Source organism: Psammomys obesus, unplaced genomic scaffold, assembly GCF_907164565.1.
Source record: "Psammomys obesus unplaced genomic scaffold, mPsaObe1.curated_primary_1811, whole genome shotgun sequence".
Classification (NCBI taxonomy): domain Eukaryota; kingdom Metazoa; phylum Chordata; class Mammalia; order Rodentia; family Muridae; genus Psammomys; species Psammomys obesus.
The window spans coordinates 7485274-7503098 of NW_026585587.1; the positions used below are offsets into that span (position 1 = coordinate 7485274).

The 17825-nt window shown below is 47.5% G+C and overlaps 1 protein-coding gene across 1 annotated transcript in view; it reads left to right on the plus strand.

Moving 5' to 3' along the window:
• Capn8 (calpain 8) overlaps positions 1-5132 on the plus strand; it is a 96980-nt gene extending 91848 nt beyond the window's left edge. Inside the window, exons 19-23 of the mRNA XM_055609502.1 lie at positions 906-974; positions 1390-1468; positions 1988-2104; positions 2931-2989; positions 4852-5132. Coding sequence (XP_055465477.1) covers positions 906-974; positions 1390-1468; positions 1988-2104; positions 2931-2989; positions 4852-4875 — 348 coding nt within the window. The 3' untranslated portion in view covers positions 4876-5132. The remainder of the gene's footprint in view (positions 1-905; positions 975-1389; positions 1469-1987; positions 2105-2930; positions 2990-4851) is intronic.
• The last annotated feature ends 12693 nt before the right edge of the window (positions 5133-17825 follow it).

The window sequence follows — 17825 nt, forward strand, 5'->3', positions numbered from 1 at the left end:
GAGAGAGAGAGAGAGAGAGAGAGAGAGAGAGAGAGAGAGAGAGAGAGAAAGGGAGAGAGAGAGAGGAAGAGACAGGGTCCAGCATCCCCTTCAGGGTCATGCCTCCGATGACCTCTAGTGTCCCGCTAGGCCAATCTCTTCAAAGTCCCATCACCTCCCAAGCATGGATGCTCATGGGGACTGAGCCTTTATCTTGTGGGTCTTCGGCAGTCACTCCGGATTCCATACTGTGGCAGAGAACTTTACACTCATGGGTGCAAAGTGGACTTCGATTTGGCTGTCTAACACACGTGGGGAGGATTAACGGTCTGTTCTGTAACCCAGTGGTGTTAATTGATTTGTTGCGATTGGTGAGAAAAGAGACTGAAATGTATGAGGGTAAAGACAATTTAAAGCCAAACCCCCATGTCTAGGGAGATAAGTCAGATGTGGAAAATTCCACAAGGCCTCCCCCAACATGCTTTCCTCTTTTGGTTTTCTCATGTCCTTTGAGAAGACTCTGATTGAAACCCCTGGCCAAAAAAAAAAAAAAAAAATTGACATTTTTGACAATAATATCATGATTTAAATGAACTGTTGCACCAATCACAGAAATTTAGTCTGGAAGTGAGTATATAAACCACGTAGCTCCACCTTCTGTCAGCCAGGATAATGAGGCTATCATGCTAATCCGTGTTGCTAGGAGGCTTGTTCTTCATCCCTACCTCTGGTGCCTGACCTCTACAGTGACTATTTGACCTTTTTAATCTTAATTTGAGTTCGCTTCCCACCATCACCCTATTGTGTGGCTTGCTGCAGACATGAAAGGTTTATTATGGCTTCAAGGCACACATGCGGGCTCACAGGAAAAAGAAACTCAACTGATGATTTGGCGGCTTATCTATATTGGCCTTTAACAAGCTTAGAGTGATGGGACTGGAAGCCTGGGACCTGTGGAGTTCAAGACACTCTGGCTGAAGATTCATAAGTATCTGGTAACTCTCTCTCTCCCTCTCCCCAACCCCCAGGAGAGAAGGACACTTCTCTCAGCCCCGGCCTCTTTCCTCTTTTCTTCATTCTGACCCTCTATAATACTTATTCTTGGGTTGTTCTAGATCCTAGTCTGACCAGACTCTGTCAAAACCATCCAAAGTGGATACACTGTTCAGAAAGGAGACAAGGCAAAGGCAAAGAGAGGCACTGATGTCAGCCCCTATAATGAAAGCTCTGTTCAGAGGACAGAGCTGACATTTAGCCCCATTTCTACTTGTTCTGAAATTTCTTTGGGCACGTCAATGTAGTCTCTCTTGAGTGCATCCTTGGCCTCCTGAGAGAGGAGTAAAGTGGGAGGAAATAATTGTCAGTGCTGGGGCTATGGTGTTCTCATGTGCAATTTTTCTCTGGCTTTAGGAGATCTACCAGGCAATGGACCACAACCACATGGGGACCATTGATGCCCATGAGATGAGGACAGCCCTCAAGAAAGCAGGTGAGGACCCATCCTGCAGAGGAGGTCTGAGGTTCCAGATGTGCCCACTGGAAACAGTAGTCCTCATGATGGTGAGGGCTAAGGGTCATTCCTGAGCACTTACACTGGGTGTAAAACAAAGCCTTGCTGATGACCCTATCCGGGGAGGAGGGGAAGCTCCGTACTCTGCCTGTTACCGAGGTGGGCGGTGACGGCAGTTACAGGGTGCGGGGCTCTGCAGAGGGACACGGACACAAAGCCCCTTATCCTTTCAACTTTCGCTTTCTGTGGTTGTGTAGCCATGACTGCCGCGGGGATGAGCTGGTATTGGACCAGGGAAGGGGCTGGTAAGACATCCCTAAAAATGCGGAGACTCGTTGGTACGGCATCTCCTCGGACTCCCCAGGAGAGGCAGAGTAGTTCTGATTTACAGATTTATACAGAATTGTGGAGGGCCCCTGGGACACCAGCCCTTGAAGCCTATCAGGAAAATGCTAAGATGTCTGCACCACCTGTGACACGGTCTCTCTCCGTCGTCAGGTTTCACTCTCAACAATCAGGTGCAGCAGACCATTGCCATTCGGTATGCGTGCAGCAAGCTTGGCATTGACTTTGATGGCTTTGTGGCTTGTATGATCCGCCTGGAGACCCTGTTCAGTAAGCCTCAGTTTTCTTTAACCCGGCTTCTTTTCTTCAGAGACGCTGAGCACTGTAGGGGCCAGGCCAGGAAGTGAGGCCTGACAGTGCCTTTGAAGCCTGGGAACTAAGGAAATATAGATGAGATTTGTATAACTGTGATACTCAGAGGGAAGGGGAGGGGGCGGTAGATGCTTTAGGGGCTACTGATTCCTGAGCTGGTCACACCTAAGGGCCGAGGCTGCCTTTCCTTGGAGACCTGGAGCTCTGCTATCCTGAGGGAACTCACTAGGCCAAGGTGCTGAGTCCCACAAGTCTCCAGTGTTAACAGATTCTAGTGTTTAGCCACCTGTACACCACCACCAGGGCTGTTTGAGAGGCTGTGCCACCTTCCAGGAAGAGGGGGAGCTCTCTCTAGTGGGCAGTGGCTGTATTCCTTCCATCTTGGGCACTGGGGTGCTGTCATAGCTTCTTAAGGGGGACCTTCCCTCCACTGGGTAAATGCAAGTGGAAAGTCTGGGGGGCAAAATATCAGCAGCTAGCGAGAGCGGAGGGACTGTACTGCCCTCAACCCCTCACCCAAAATGGCCGGTTTCTTGACTGAGCTTCTGAAGGTGAAGACCTAGAGGCCATCTCTGCTGACAGCTTGGTTCTTCTATTCAGTCTGGGAGACATCTGCTGCCGTGAAATCTTACCCTGGCTGCTAGTCCCCAGGTTAGAGAAGAGCTGGAGTGCAGAGGGTGAAGGGAACAGAGTAGGCTAGCCTGCTCTGAGCACAGGCAGCTCCCTGGTGTTCCAAAAGCTGGGAACAGACATGACTAATTTTCTTCCTTCTCTGGTGTTTCAGAACTGTTCAGGCTTTTGGACAAGGACCAGAATGGCATTGTCCATCTCTCCTTGGCTGAGGTAAATGACCCGAGGCTCGAGGAGCTTCTCGTAGACAGAACTTTGAATTCCCTGGGCCGAACAGATGCTCTGCTGTCTTTATTCCTACCACCAAGCTTACTGCCTTGGAAAGGCCCTGCTTGTGCTGTGGTGGGCAGGAGGAGAAGGGTTGGATAGTACCTTAAGAAGTCAGTCAAACATCTTAATCAAGTAATTAAATAATTTAATCAAATGCATCCCTCTTGCCTCTTTCATCCCTTTTTTATCTTAAAGGTAAAGCTGTACCTGGCTGTATCCAAAATCATTTCAGAGATGCAAACTCTCGTTAATTGTGATGAACTTGTGTATGCTTCTGTATCTGGTGGGGATGGGAGGAGTAGACATAGTTTAAAATGCCTGACTTCTGGGACTTCTGAATTGACATATAGGAGGGCACTGGAAGCCACAACTGAATCTCCAGCAAGGCAGAATGACGGTGCAGAATAAATGAGCGTTCTTACTGTGCATAAGTCACATTGTGCTTTAGGCACAAAGCACCAGCCACTGCCTGTAAGGAGCATGCTCGGTCTAACAGTCTGTCCCTGGCTGCTGGGGAGGAGCGGGGAAATAGAGAGTGTGGATATGGCTCAAGGGTCCAAGATCCGAGGCAGCATTGGCCTGCGACTTGCTTCTGAAGCAGTAGAGTTAGAGGACTGGGGTATCACCATGCTCACCTGTTAGAAGACTGAGTTATCACCCTCCTGCATGTTAGAGGACTAGATTATTACCCTCCTGCCATGTTAGAGAACTGGATTATTACCATCCTGCCACATTCTGGGTCTAACTGCTTTTCATTTTTCTGCTGAATGGAGATGGTATTGATTACTTCCTATGGTCAGGAAAAAGCTTTCTTGGAAACATTTCCATGGATTTCTATAGACACCTGGGGACTTGTGTAGGACCCAAAATGAAGTGAACATGCAGGAGCATATGTACATACATACATACATACATACATACATACATACATACATAATATAAGAGCATATATGTACATGCATATATGAAATACAGATATAAATTCAGGAATATATGTGCATATGGAATGCATATACATGTATGTGAAATATAAATATAAATATATACACATTATGTAAAAATATAGAGACATAATAATACAGGAATGCATATATAGGGATATATGTATGTCTATAAGAATATATATAGAATATGAACATAATTGTCCATATAGGGCTTTAATTCCAGAGCCCTCCTAAGATACTTGGATACATCAGACCTTTGTATAAATGGCATGCTGTTTGCATAGGACCTATACACATCCTCTTGCACACTCTAAATCCTCTCCAGACTACTGATGATGCCTAATATAATAAATATCAGTAATATAAATATAATGTCTAATATAATATGCCAAATATAATAATGCTGATTCTGGGTAAAGAGCTGTTTCACTGCATTGTTCAGGGAGTAAACGACAGGGAAATAAATTTGTTCACATTCAACACAGATGCAATTCTTTTCCTGAAGATTTTTTTATCTGCCCTTGGCTGGATCATGGATGTGGAACTTGCAGATTGGCAAGGCCCACTGGAGTCATCCACACATCTATTTTTGGAGGTCTCTTTGGGTGTAGAGCTTTTTCTAAGTTGAATTTTCTGTAGTGCTCTGTGTTGGGAGCTAGTGACTGCCTTAAGGGATTCCTGTGACTGAATGAGAGTGAGTGAGAGAAAGAGAGAGAGAGAGAGAGAGAGAGAGAGAGAGAGAGGCACTCAGTACAGGAAGGAACTGTAACAAGTGGTGATGTATGAGGCAGGAGGACATCTGTAGACAAGGCCCACATACTCCCTAGGAGCTATGCTCTAATTTCACCTCTTCTTTTGCAGTGGCTGTGCTGTGTGCTGGTCTGACCTGGTGTTTTGGACATCAACTGCTTCCCTGCCTCCTGCTTGTCTCTTTTCAGCCTTATGAACATGTATCCTCAAGTGGCACTCACTGACCGATTGTTGAATTGTTCTGGCTAATCACCGTTCCTGAGCCACTGGCCTTTCCCAACAGAGCAGGCTGGGGAGCCCCCAGACCTCTCAGCAGAATAGAGCTATGAGCTGTTTGAGCTGATCCCGGGGCCCAGCGGAAGGAAAGCAATCAATTAAAGTTGTAGTTTCTTCCTCCCTCTAGAGACGTGCAATGGTGAGGGACGACCTGGGCTTTTCATGCTGTGGGAAAAGATGAGCTACCAGAAGGCTGAAAAGATGGATGCTTTCTTGGAGGGGAGACTTGCTGGAAGCTGGGCTGCTTCTGACAGCTCTTGGGGAAAGAGGCAGAGTTTCAACTCTGCCAACAAAGGGCACAGGTCAGATGTAGGGAAGATCATAACTTCCCTCCTTAGAGACAGAGAATGTTGTTGGCTGATAAGCAGCTGGAGGGCTAGTGCTGTTCAGGTGAGTTTTTGCTTGCAAGTGAACACAGGGCTGTCTACAGATGGTGAGGAGATTGAGAGCATAGCCAAAGCATGTTAGTGCATAGACAGACACAATTGTTACTTTTCTATTGCTATGGCAAAATACTGTGACTGGGCAGCTTAGAGAACAAAGAGTTCATTTGGGTTTATGGCTCCAGAGTGTAAGAATCTATCATGATGGCATGAAGTTAGCGTGGGTGGAGCAGGAAGCTGAGGGTTCACATCTTGAACCACAAGAACAGTTTAAGTTCTCAAAGCCTACCCCCAGTGACATTCTTTCTCCAGAAAGGCCATACCCCTGAAACCTACCAACAGTGCCACCCACCAGGGACTAAACATTCAAATACCCAAGACAATGGGGAATATATAATTCAAGCCACTACAGCAAGACAGTGCTGTGCCTTCCACACAGCCTTCAAAACAAATCATAAGGGAGACAACATACATGTGAGCCCTGACTCCTATATTAGTCTCATTAAGGACTAGTTTTCTGTTTGTAGAAATTCAGTTTGATGAGTGTTCCTTGCAGGATTACGGCCGGCAGGTATGGTGAGGTAAGCTTTCACACTGACTTTGAATCTTCGATACTCGGTGCACTAGTTGCTCTTTGAGGTGACAGAATGCCTGACAGAGGCAACTCAAGGGAGAAAGGGTTTCTTTCGGTTCACATTTTCAGAAGGTTCTAGGCTGTCACAGCAGGTAAGGCATAGAGGTTCATGACAATGGGAGCAGAGGTCCGAGTGCCATTCAGCACGGCTGTAGACAAGAAACCCAGCAAACCAGCCAGCACCGGAAGCAGGTGGGACCTCCTGACTGACTCACCTCCACTAGCTTGTCCACCTCATAAAGGTTCCATGGCCTTCCTTTAAATACTGCCACAAGTCACAGATCAGACATTCAAACATGAGCCGTTTGGGGACATTTCCCATTCAAATCAAAATACTCTGCCCTTGGTCCCTGAAGCTCATGCCATCTCATAATACAAAAATACATTCAGTCTGATTTCAAAAGTTTCCATAGTCACAACAGTCCTAAATTTAACATTTCTCCTGAGACTTGAGGCAAAGTCTTAGCTGTGAACCTCTACAAGAATAAACAGGTCATATGTGTTCAGTATTTGGTGGCACAGAGGGAACACTGGGAGGCCAGCAAGATAAGAACAAAGCAAGACCCAAGGCAGAGCAGGGAAAACACTAAATCACGTAGCTCAGTGTGTGCCCTATGGGGCAAACGATGACATCATTTGGGCTTCAAGGGACTGGGGTAGCCCCTCCCCTTCCATCCCTGACGTACACCTGGGCTCTCTTTTTTTTAGGGTCACCTCCAATTACTGCCTATGGCTTTTATCAGCATATGTCACCCGCTCCTGGGGTTTCCACTATCCCGGAGTCCCCACTGAAACTTGGGCTCCACCTCTACAGCCTAATCTAGGAGTCCTTGTACGGAGCTCAACCCTTCTCCATGTTTCCTGGCCTTAGACTTTTCTCTGGAATCTCGTAGCAAAGCTGTACAATGCTCATATTCCTTGTGCTTGAAAACTCAGCACCATACAAGCAGCACTAATTTTTTTTGTTTGTTTACAGCTCAGGATATAGCCAGGATCCCAAAGACTGTGACGGCAGTGGATTCTGCATACCCAAAAGGCTTAACCTGGGGTTAACCTGAGTGGCCCTATAGGCACTCTTTTGTAGGCATTCTCATTTTTAAATGAGTCTTTCAAATGACCATTTATACCCTGTAGTATCCAATGGGTGGGATCTTTGCCTCAGGCCTTTCTGCTATTGAACCAGGATAAAGCCCTCATTTGTCTGTTACACTGAGGCTTCGCCTGCAGCATTTGCTTGGTCCACTTCTTTAACTCTGTTCAGAATCTGTTGCTGAATGATTTACAAATACTCTGACCACTCTGCTTTCAGTGGCTCTCGCTGTAAATCTGGTTAAAAACAGCCGGTGATAACTGTGCCACAGCCTGGGTGCTAGGCTGGCTTGAAATTTCCTTTACCAGATAAACTAGTCCATGACATGGGTAAAATCAATCCAGATTCTTGGTCAGGGTGTAACATGAATGGACCTGAGTCCCATTCCCAATAAGGTCTTCATATCTATGTAAAACCTTATGAGTGAAACCCTTACTGCCCATATTCCCATTGGCATTCTGACAGTCCACAATCCCACCAGAACCTACCATTTAGCAGAACTTACACAGTTCTAGCCTAGCCACTCTGTAGCCTGCATTTCTAAACCCTTCCAAATTTCTCCTGCAAACCAGTCCCAACGGCCCGAGAACCACACGGTCGGGCTCATTGCAGCAGGGGCCCATAGCTGCTCTTTTCCCCCATAACTACAAGATCCCTGACATCAACCTAAAGAGAAAAGGTTCATTTTGGCTCATGATGCTGAAGTGCCAATCCATCCTTGGCACATCACATGGCAGAGTTTGCAGTGATGGGCATGTGTGAGCTGGGCTCTTCTCATTAACTTCAGACAGGAAGCAGGACAAACCAGCTGGAACCAGAAGCATATAACCTTCAAAGGTCTCCCCAATGTGACTCTTCCTCCTAGCCAAGGCCCACATCCTAAAGGTTCCGCAGCTCTCAAAACAGTGCCATGAACCTGCTGGTACAGGCCTGAAATCCCAACCACTCAGATGACGAAGCAGAAAAACTACATACTCAAGGCCTGTGTGGGATGCAGGATGAGTTCAAGGCTGGCCTGGATGATTTAGTGAGACTGTCTCAGAAAGTAATACTCCTGAGAGGATAACTCATGTTGCCTACCCTGTAAGGCAGCCCTGGATTCAATCCCCAGCACTGAAAGGGGAGCAGCAGGAGATGGGTGACCGAATGTTCAAACACGAACCTGTGGAGGGTTTTTCCGTTTTGCTGTTTGTGGCTATGGTAAACACCATGACGAAAAGCAACTTGAGGGAGAGAGGGTTTATCTCAGCTTGCAGTCCATCATCGGCATAAGTGAAGGTGCCACCCCTGGGCAAGCGGTCATGGGTGGTGTAAGAAAACTGGCTGAGTGAGCCGTGGAAGGCAAGCCAGCAAGCAGTGCTTCTCCACGGCTTCTGCTTCAGTTCCTGCCTCCAGGTTCCTGCCTTGAGCTCCAACTCTGACTTTCCTTCAGGATTGGCTATAAACTGCAAGCTGAAATAAGTCCATTCCATCTGAAGTTGCTTTGGGGCACAGCGTTTATCATAGCAATAGAAAGCAAAGTAGGATGCAAATTAGCGCTGGAGAGTGGGCTGTGGTGTGAGACCTGAGGGAGGGTGGATTGTGGAAGTGTTTGTAATTTGTGTTGAAGAACCGTGAGCAGTCAGAGCTTAGTGGGATGTTCTGGGTGGGATGTTCTGGCATGGAAGAGAATACTGACAGAAATGCAGACAATAGAGGCCTGGTTTGTGAAACTTCTGTGGGAAGCAAAGATTCTATCAGGGTTGTTCATAAAATATTTTTAATTAAGAATTTGTGGTTGCTTGAAAGCTGGGACTGAAGAATCAGCTATAATTAATAAGAGACACTGAAGTGAAATCTTTGCTATAGTGGCACAATCAAAGCTAGTTAGCTGAAGCTGAAAAAAATCAGCAGTGGTTAATAACAGACTGCTATCATTGAGATTTGGTCTTGCTTTGATTTGATTATAGCTAGGCCCTGGTTCTTCCTTCTTGGAATAAGAAAGCATGTAACTTATTTTTGGATTGCAAGGCCCCCCACGATTAAGAGATTTTGGCTGTTTTAAAAAGACTAAATTTTTAAAGTATTTTAACTTTTTAAAGATTGTGGGGCTTTTAAAGTTGGATTGTGTTTTATGTTATGATAGTAAATGGAAATATTGGGGATAAACAAGTAAGAAAAGTTATGGTTTAGTAGTGATGTGTTTGTATATCAAGTTGATTAGAGTTCGGTTGTACCGATTAGAGCCAACCACACACAAACTAGAGTCATTTGGGAAGAGGGGTGACAGTTGACTCCATCAGGCTAGCCTGTGGACATTTTCCTTCATTGCTGTTTGACACGGGGGGGGGGGTCCAGTCATTGTGTGCAGTACGATCCTGGACTGTTGGTCCCAGGTTATATAAGAAATCAAGCTGAGTGATTCTTGGAGAGCAAGGCAGTAAGCAGTGTGCCCCCTATGCTCTAGTTCCTGCTTTGGGTTCCTGTCGTGACTTCCTTTCATGGTGGACTGTGAGCTGCAGAGTGAAATAAACCTGTCCTCCCCAGATTACTCTTGGTGGTGGTGGTTAGCCGTCATAGAAAGCACACTAAGGCAACGGTACTGACTCCTGTTGGTATTTTCTCAATGCCTGTACACAGAAGCCCTGGCAGCAGGGACTGTGACATCGTCTCATGTCCTGTTTGTGAACAAGTTCCTGATCCAGAGCTATGGCTTACTCTCACTGCCCCCTTATCTCTAGCCTGGAAGTACATCAAAATTCCAAGTTCAAGATATGGAAACTACTGAGTGTGTAGACAGTTTAGAAAATGTGTTGTGGTTTTACTTGGCTGCATTATAATAGTTTTACGTGGCTGCATTATAATCAACTTGCAAGTATTTCGTTTTAAGCCTTCAGGCCTCCCTTACTTTAGGGAATGGATTGGTAATAAAACCGTCTCATTATGAAAGTGGCATTTGCTTTGATGTCTTACACTCCACCACGAAGCGGGCTGAGGATCCCAGTGCTATAACTCTTGAGAGTTTGCTTCAGGCTTCCTTTCTCTGCTCTTCTCCCAGATGGAGGCAATAGAAATGTTGCTTTTAGGCATGGCTTCTCCCTTGCTCCTTGATTTCGTTGGCTTTCTGTCACTGGAATGAAATACTGAGACAATATATTTATAAAGTGAAAAGTTTGTTTTCTTTGTAGTTTGGAGGTTCTTATCCAAGATCAGGCAAGCTCAGGAACAGCGACGTGCTGTGGCAGGAGCAAGCAGGGGAGTGAACAAGTTATGTCATGTTCCAGGAAGCAGAGAAGGAGATCATCAGGGAGTCTCAATCTCCTTTGAAGATACAGCCTTAAGGGTCTCTCCCAAAACCTTTCCTCCTACAGATTCTATCGTCTCTCAATAGCACTATTGGATTCAAGCCTTAAAAATGTAGGCCTCTGAGGGTTGCACCCATATCCCCACAAAAGCCTCGCTTAGACGAGGCTGCAACTCAGGAGACTTATTGCCTCCACAGCATGCCCATGTCCCCATTGGAGTATGTCACACTACTGAATTAGCACGTTGACCTGCTGCCTTGCGTGCTCCTACTGGATGGTCTGTGAATACAGGAATGGTGTTTTCCTACCTATACCTTCTCCCCCCCTCCCCCAGAGCCTAGCACAGTGCCTGGCACAAAGAGGGCAATGAAGGAGATGGCATTCTTGCCAGTGAGGACAATCTGACCATCAGACGCTTCATCTGGTTTCCGAGTAGATGGGATGGGTTTTCACTGGTCAGTACAGATGATGCAGGAGTTTATGGTGTCTTGAGCCCAGCCTGGATACAGTTGACACTCACCGAAGCCAGGACTCTGCTCCGTGGGAAGGGAATGCTTCTCTTGGGAACACGTGATACCTGCAAGATCCATGCTGAGTGCTTCTTTTGCCACCCCCACCCCCAAAGCCAGAAGCAGGGGAATTTGTGGCCCTACGGGGCTGACCCACAAACCATCAGGCCTTTGATTTGTGCATTTATTTTCTGAGAGCTCCTGGGTTCTCCCACGTCCCATGAGGAGAATAAAGCAATTTAGTGGGGGTGCTTAACTCAGCTTGGAAGGACATCCAGGGTGGAGGGGCAGGGTTACTCATCACTTATTGTACCTAATCCTCCTGTGTCACTCAGCCATTCACTGCACTTCTTAAAGGCACAGTTTATTGCTCATTAATCAATAGGAAGAAACAAAGGCCACACACAAACCCCAGACTCCTTGGAGCCCTCCAGGAACTGCGAAGCTGGCATTTAGGTGGGAGGCATTTCAAGTGTACCTTCTACTCTGTGTAACTCCTTAACAGCAAGAACATCACACAGAGACAGTCTTGTGATTTAGCTTTCTCCTCAAATCCTCCAGCCTAGGCAGAGCTTATCGTAATTACGTATAATCACAGAAGCAGCTTGGAGTGAGACTGGGGAGAATCAGACCCATATCCATCTACCTACAGGCCATGGGAGGTTTCCAGGCTGGTTCTGAAGACTTGCACTTACGTCCAATTCAACTGGCCAAGAGGGTCTCCACCTCACTTGGGTGGTCCCTCCCTGGCTTCTGGCTTCCCTCCAATCAGCGGCTCTTCAGTGTGTCTCTGGGACAAAGCCTTCTCTCTGTTCAGTCAGCTGTACATTTTCTGCTTGGCCAGGCTTAATTGCTTGACTCTCTTCTGTTCAGTTCAACCTGCCTGGGTTCCAAGATGTCCGTCATCTTTTCAGGTTTACTGTGAGTCCCATGCACTTGCAGCCCTGCCCCAGGACACAGCTGTCCTCCTAGTCCACTGCCTGTCTACTCTTCTCTGACAAGAGCCCTGAATCGTGGATGAGCGTCTGTCTCCATTCTGTACCTTAATCATGTACTCTGAGTCAGAGATGCGGGCGACCTTACGGCCCGTGAAACAGATGGTGGGGGGGTGACTGAGTCTTCTGCTTATCCACGACCTCTTTGACTTCAGAAAAGAGCACATCTGTAGGTCTTATTTCAGAGGCCTTAGCTGTCATTGTTACTCTGTTCTTTTGTCCCATGGGACTGTAAGGCCATTCATAGCAGGTGCTATAAATTAGGGTTTGTGTCCCCTCCCCCAAGGTCAGTTGTTAGATGTGGTGTTATCAGGACTAATTTTAGCATGACTGTGGAACATACACACCTGGGTTTGGTGTTCTCATAGAGGGACCCCAGAGAGCTCCCTGGTTCCACCCACCATGTGAGGGGAGTAGAAAGTCAGACCTCACGGAATCAGGAACTACATTCTCACCAGACACCAAATCTGTCAGCAATATCACTGTGGACTTCCCAGACTCCAAAACTGTGAGGGCTAAATGTCGTTGTTTCAGAGCTATGAGTTCTGCAGCCTTTCTGTGTGCACAGACTAACAGAGCAAGAGCAGAAAGAATGTCTGTCTGGTGGGGCTGCGTGAGCTTCCCGCCAGTGCCTTGGGTCTTTGGGAGGGAACACATTAACAGCGATGGAAACTGCACAGAGAAGAGAGCCCACCAGTGGGGAACAAGGTGATAATGAGAAGTTTGCAACTCGAGACAGATGTTGGCTCCTCACAACTTGGGGAGGCCTGTCTTGGTCCACTAGTTGTCTAAGGAGGGCCTCATGGGTCAGGGGAGTGGAAACAAGGCAGATGCACTGTCCCCTCCACCGAACTATTTAAAGCTGATGATGTGTCTTCTCTTCCTGTGTCAGATCTGGGGACCACAAATGCATGGAAAGAGCCTGTAATTAACTGCCATCTATGGATGCCTTAAAGAATTATATTCTGCCAGGGCTGCTGGTGCAGGCCTCTAGTTCTAGCTACTCAGGAGGATGAGGCAGAAGAACCACAAGTTCAAGGCCTGCTGGAACAATTAAAATAAAAAGTAAAGGAAGTGTTGGAATTAAAGTGTACTAGGATGTAAGAGGCTCTTGAGTTACTGAATACTGTGTAAACACACACATACGCGCACACACACACACACACACACACACACACACACACACACACACATTCTTTCATTTGTAAACTTATTCCTTGCAAATTCAATACGTTTATGATGTCAGGAATCAAACTCAGTGCTTCAAAGCCTCACTCTTGGGAAACACAGGCTCTACTTCTCTGCTATGGCCCCACCCTATCTCTCTTCCTTCCCGTCCCTCTGCCTCCATCATCCTCTCTTTCCTCCTTCCCTCCCCCTCTCTTTCCCTCTTTCTTTGTGATACTTGGGATGGCTCCTCATGCTAGGAAAGTGCTCTAGCTGCTTCCATCTCTAGTCATTCCTTCTGAGACAAGGTCTCCCTCTATAGCCAAAGTGGCTTCAAACTCACTCATCATCCTCCCTCCAAATCCGAAGTGCCAGGGTGATACATCCAGCTCTCTCTCTATTACTTTCTATAGACATTAACTTACTATCTTTTAATTAAGTATATAAAAATTAAGTATATAAAAATTTATATCTTTATGTAAGTCTAATATAAATAAAATTGACACAATAGTGTGTCAAAGCCCCATATATTACCACATACAGTAAATAAGTTTTTATGTTTTGCCATTTCTGTTTTTTTTTTCTTTCTTGTTTTGAAGACATTTTTGCTACTGTAAAATGTCAACTATCATGTCATGGTATCTGACATTTTACTTTATTGTAGGCATCCCTGTGAAAAGACACTTTATTATACAGCCACAGCTCCTGGTCCAAGGCGACAAAATTAACAATAACTCTTTAATCACGTTTAGTAACCAATCTCCATTCAGATCTCACTGACTGGCATCAACGTCTATTTCTTTTTTACAGCTGGTTTATTTGGATGGGGATTCAAACACTCCCTTGTCATGTACTTTGTAGTCTACGGCCATCTTCCCTTTTTCGTGCTAGCGAGGGAGTAAGGAATAATTGGGGTTTTAAAGAGGACACTGGTGATGTGAATGTGTTCTGCACATCAGGCTAATTAAATTTCACGTGGGGTTCCCATAATATCTGCCCCCCGAGGGCCACAGTGTGCTTTACAGGGCACAGCACAGGGGGAAAGGGTGTCTCATTTTCACTGTGACGGGGATGCTGTCCAAGCCTGTCCATCCTTAGAGGGGGCCTCTGTCTCCTGGGCCTCACGACTGGGGACTATCTGGGCTAAAAGCCTCTGCCTGCTGCCCACACCCAGTCTGGTCTTTCTTTCCCAGTCTTTTTCTTTCTCTGAGCTCCTCCCAGGGATGAGAAACAGGTTCTGCTAAGAGCATGTCCTTCCTGGCTTCTAAAAACTCCTCTTTTCTTTCCATCTCTTTTTTACCCCTTCCCCCTACATGCACATACTACAAGCTTTCATACAGGAAAAGCCGAGCTGGGTAGGGTTCAGGGTGGAGTGGTGACCTAGCATGGGTGTCTGGGTTGCTTCTCCAGCAGCACCAACAGGAAAGCCCAGACGCCGTGCTCCTCCCACTGCTTGTATGTCACAGTCCCCCGAGGCCAGATAGCACAAGCCTGGCTATCACAGGCACATGGGAAGGGCCATCATGAAAACCACATGCTAGACTTGAGGTCCTGTGACTTGTTCTGTGTGCTACAACAAAGGAAAGGAGTCCAAAAGGGTCCTCCTGGGCTGAAATTTCCTGTGACTAAGTCCTTCCATTTACCCTAACACATCCAAGCAGATGTCCCACATTTTGCCATCAGTTTTGTGCCTTTTTGTCTGTAAAATGGGCTGACAGCAGACACACGCTTTATAGGTCATGGGTCTGTGGATAAAGCTGGAGCCTCAGACCCTAAGTCGCCAGCCATGAGCTCAGTTGCTGCTGGTTGGGGGTTGAGTATCAGCCTGCTGCTGCTCTGGAGGCTTGCCTGCCTCCCGTGAATTAATTTCAAGCCTGAGGAGCCTGAGGTTCAGCGGGCTTCTCATACTTGTCTCATCAAACGCTCCTATGCGCAACATGCGCACAACTGTCTCTGCATCTTCCCGTCTACCCTCCATCCCCTATGCGTTCTGAGGCTCTGAAAATCCCGAGGGGTCTACCGCAAAGACTCAGCAGTGTCTGCGTGTTCTGTAGGGAATGCTGTCAAGAGAGGAAGCGGAAGGGATGCTCCAGGATCTTCCCACTATGCTGCTGGGTCACTTCACCTCAGGCTCGTTGAGTGGAGTGAGATGAGGGCCGTCATCCGCTCTTGAAATTCCAGCCCTGATCGTCCTGTACCATCCTCCTGAGCTCTGAAAAGGATTGCTGGGGAGTCTCTTCCAGGACATCATGGATGCCAGTGTGTGACCGTGCCTTGGACGTGCCCACTCCCAATGTCTGTTCTCAGTTCCCATCTCCTCCTGGTCCCCTCGAGTAGAAGCCGGTCACTGCCTCAACCATCCAATCATGTTTCTTAAGCAGCAGCTGTGTGTCAGGCTCAGCCTTTGCCCAGGGAGTGCAGGTGGAATGCACAGGGCAATATGGCTGCCATCCGGTGGGAGAGACACCGGGACGGGAGTAGCAGTCATTAAAGCCAGCGAGGACCTAAGCATGGTAAGAAGGTACAGAAAAGGCCAACCAAGTAGACAGGCTTTCTAATGCCGCCTCAGGAAACAGCGGCTTTCTGCGGGATGAGTATGGACTCTGTAGATGGGGGCTTCATTTGGTCAGTAACCTCAAGCGTTTATAGGTATGTTTGAGACACCGGTGGGAGGGAAGGTATTCCGTAAGGAGGGACAGCACAGGGGAGGTAAGGGTCCAGGAAGACATGTCTGCTTGGGGATTTCTATGGTTCCGGAGGTTTCACAGTGGCTAGGAGACTCCAAGCTTGCTGCTGTAGTCCAGCTACAGAGCCTGGACCAGAAAGCAGCTGCTTCTCTTTAGTCCCGTCTTGGTGCATGAACTAACCTATGCTAAGGCCTGTGCTGTGCCCCCCTCTCCACCAGTGCAAAGTTACTGCAGCCCTACTTTAGGACACTCTAAGCTCAGTTTGCTTGGTAAGCTCTGTCCCCCCATTATCTTGGCTTTCTGTGTAGCCGAGAAACCTTTTACATTGCTGTCAGGCAATGGCCAAAGCCTGTGTGTGGCCAGCTTGTGCTGTTTACATTGAGGGTGAGGAAGACAGAGCCCCCAGGAACTCAGTGGCCTGGGTACTGCTCCTTTATAGAGACATTCTAGAGAGAGTCGTCAGGAGCTAGGAGGCAATCCAGCTGCACGGCTGGTGGGTCGCAGTGGGTTCCCACTTCTACCTGCATTCCTGAAGCATTCACTGCTAATTAATTTCTGAATTACACAACAATGCACTCGCTAACTGCACAGGGGGAAGCACAGCAGCTCTAACGGGGTCCTTATGTATTGTACAAGCAAGTCTAATAGATGCTTCCAGGATGAGAGAGGGGGAGGGTAGAAGAAAGGCGGGGGCAAGAGAGGAGAGGAGGCAAATGTGGGGCTTGGGAAGAAGAGCCCTGGCCAACACACCCCTTTTTGCTCGGGAGCAAGGCAGCTCTCAGGCCCACAGCAGAGCCCTTCCAGGAGCTGCACATCAACCTCTGAGCTCAGGCAGAAAGGGCCTCCTTGGGAACTGGGCCAACTGTGCAAACACCAGCACAGAAATGTAAATAATAACATGCAGACTCAATGCAAACATAATTATAGCCCAGCATTAGGAGGAGAGCGACTCGCTGGGAACCTGCGTGTCTTCACATCTCAAAGTCCCAATTTACATGGTGGTGATTAAAGCACAGGCTCTGGGCTGCTCTCTCCCTTTCTTTTCACTGCCACTTGGATTTTTTTTTTTTTTTTTTTTTAATTTACAGCACTTTGGACAGCATATAAAAATGAGCAGTTTTGTATCATGTGGTAATACCCGGGCTATCAAATGCTATTAGGCTCGGTGCCCTTCTGAGGCTAATAAACAGTAATGAGCATTACTGAGGGCCTACTATGTGCTAGGAAGCATTTCAGGCTGCAGGGCCTTGAATAGAATAACATGGGAGGAGCCTCAAACATTGAAAGGAATGCAGGAGGAGGTATGGGCAAGGATCATGCAACATAGGGAACCCAAGCCTTGTCTCAGGATTTCTGGGGGGTTGGTGGGACAGTGGAGACTGGAGCCAGAGTCACCTCCCTAAGCTGCGAGGCTGGAGGAGCCAGAGCTGATCTTTTAGATTCCGGTCCTGGCAGACGATTAGGCATGGAGTTATGGGTGTTACCCTGAGTGTGGGCTGTCCCCACCCTGTTCTTTGAAGGGGCAGAAGCCAGACCAGTCATCTGAACAGAAGAACTGGAATGGGACACATTTAAATAGTCTAGAGAGTAGGAGCTGAATGGATGAAATGAGAACTTCAAGGTTCCACGGAGGTACCTGCTGCCGAGAGTTTAGTGAACAAAGGCACAGGGTTGGAAATAATATCATTGACTGGACCTTGCCAAACGGTCTAGACTGGAGCATCATTGCTCCTGAGTACCTGGGGGCACAGACACACACCGCCACCCAGCCGTCGCCAGGGTTATTAACACTTAGGAACTCATTGGAAAGATCCCAGGAAGTTGAACCTCTGACCACTATGGAGCCGGGGTCTTGAGGAGGGAGCAGCCATGTGTGTAAGGAGGCTGAAGGCGCACGTTACTGAGGGTGTTGCAGTGGGTTTGACTCCTGCTGGTGTCCCCTACTGACAGTCTCCTGCAGCCAGGTCTCCCTCGGAGTCCGTCTGAGGCAGCTTCAGGAGCCAGTGCCCCTCAAGAGCTTGAAATTCAATCTGCTGCCGTTGTTTTGTTTGTTTGTTTGT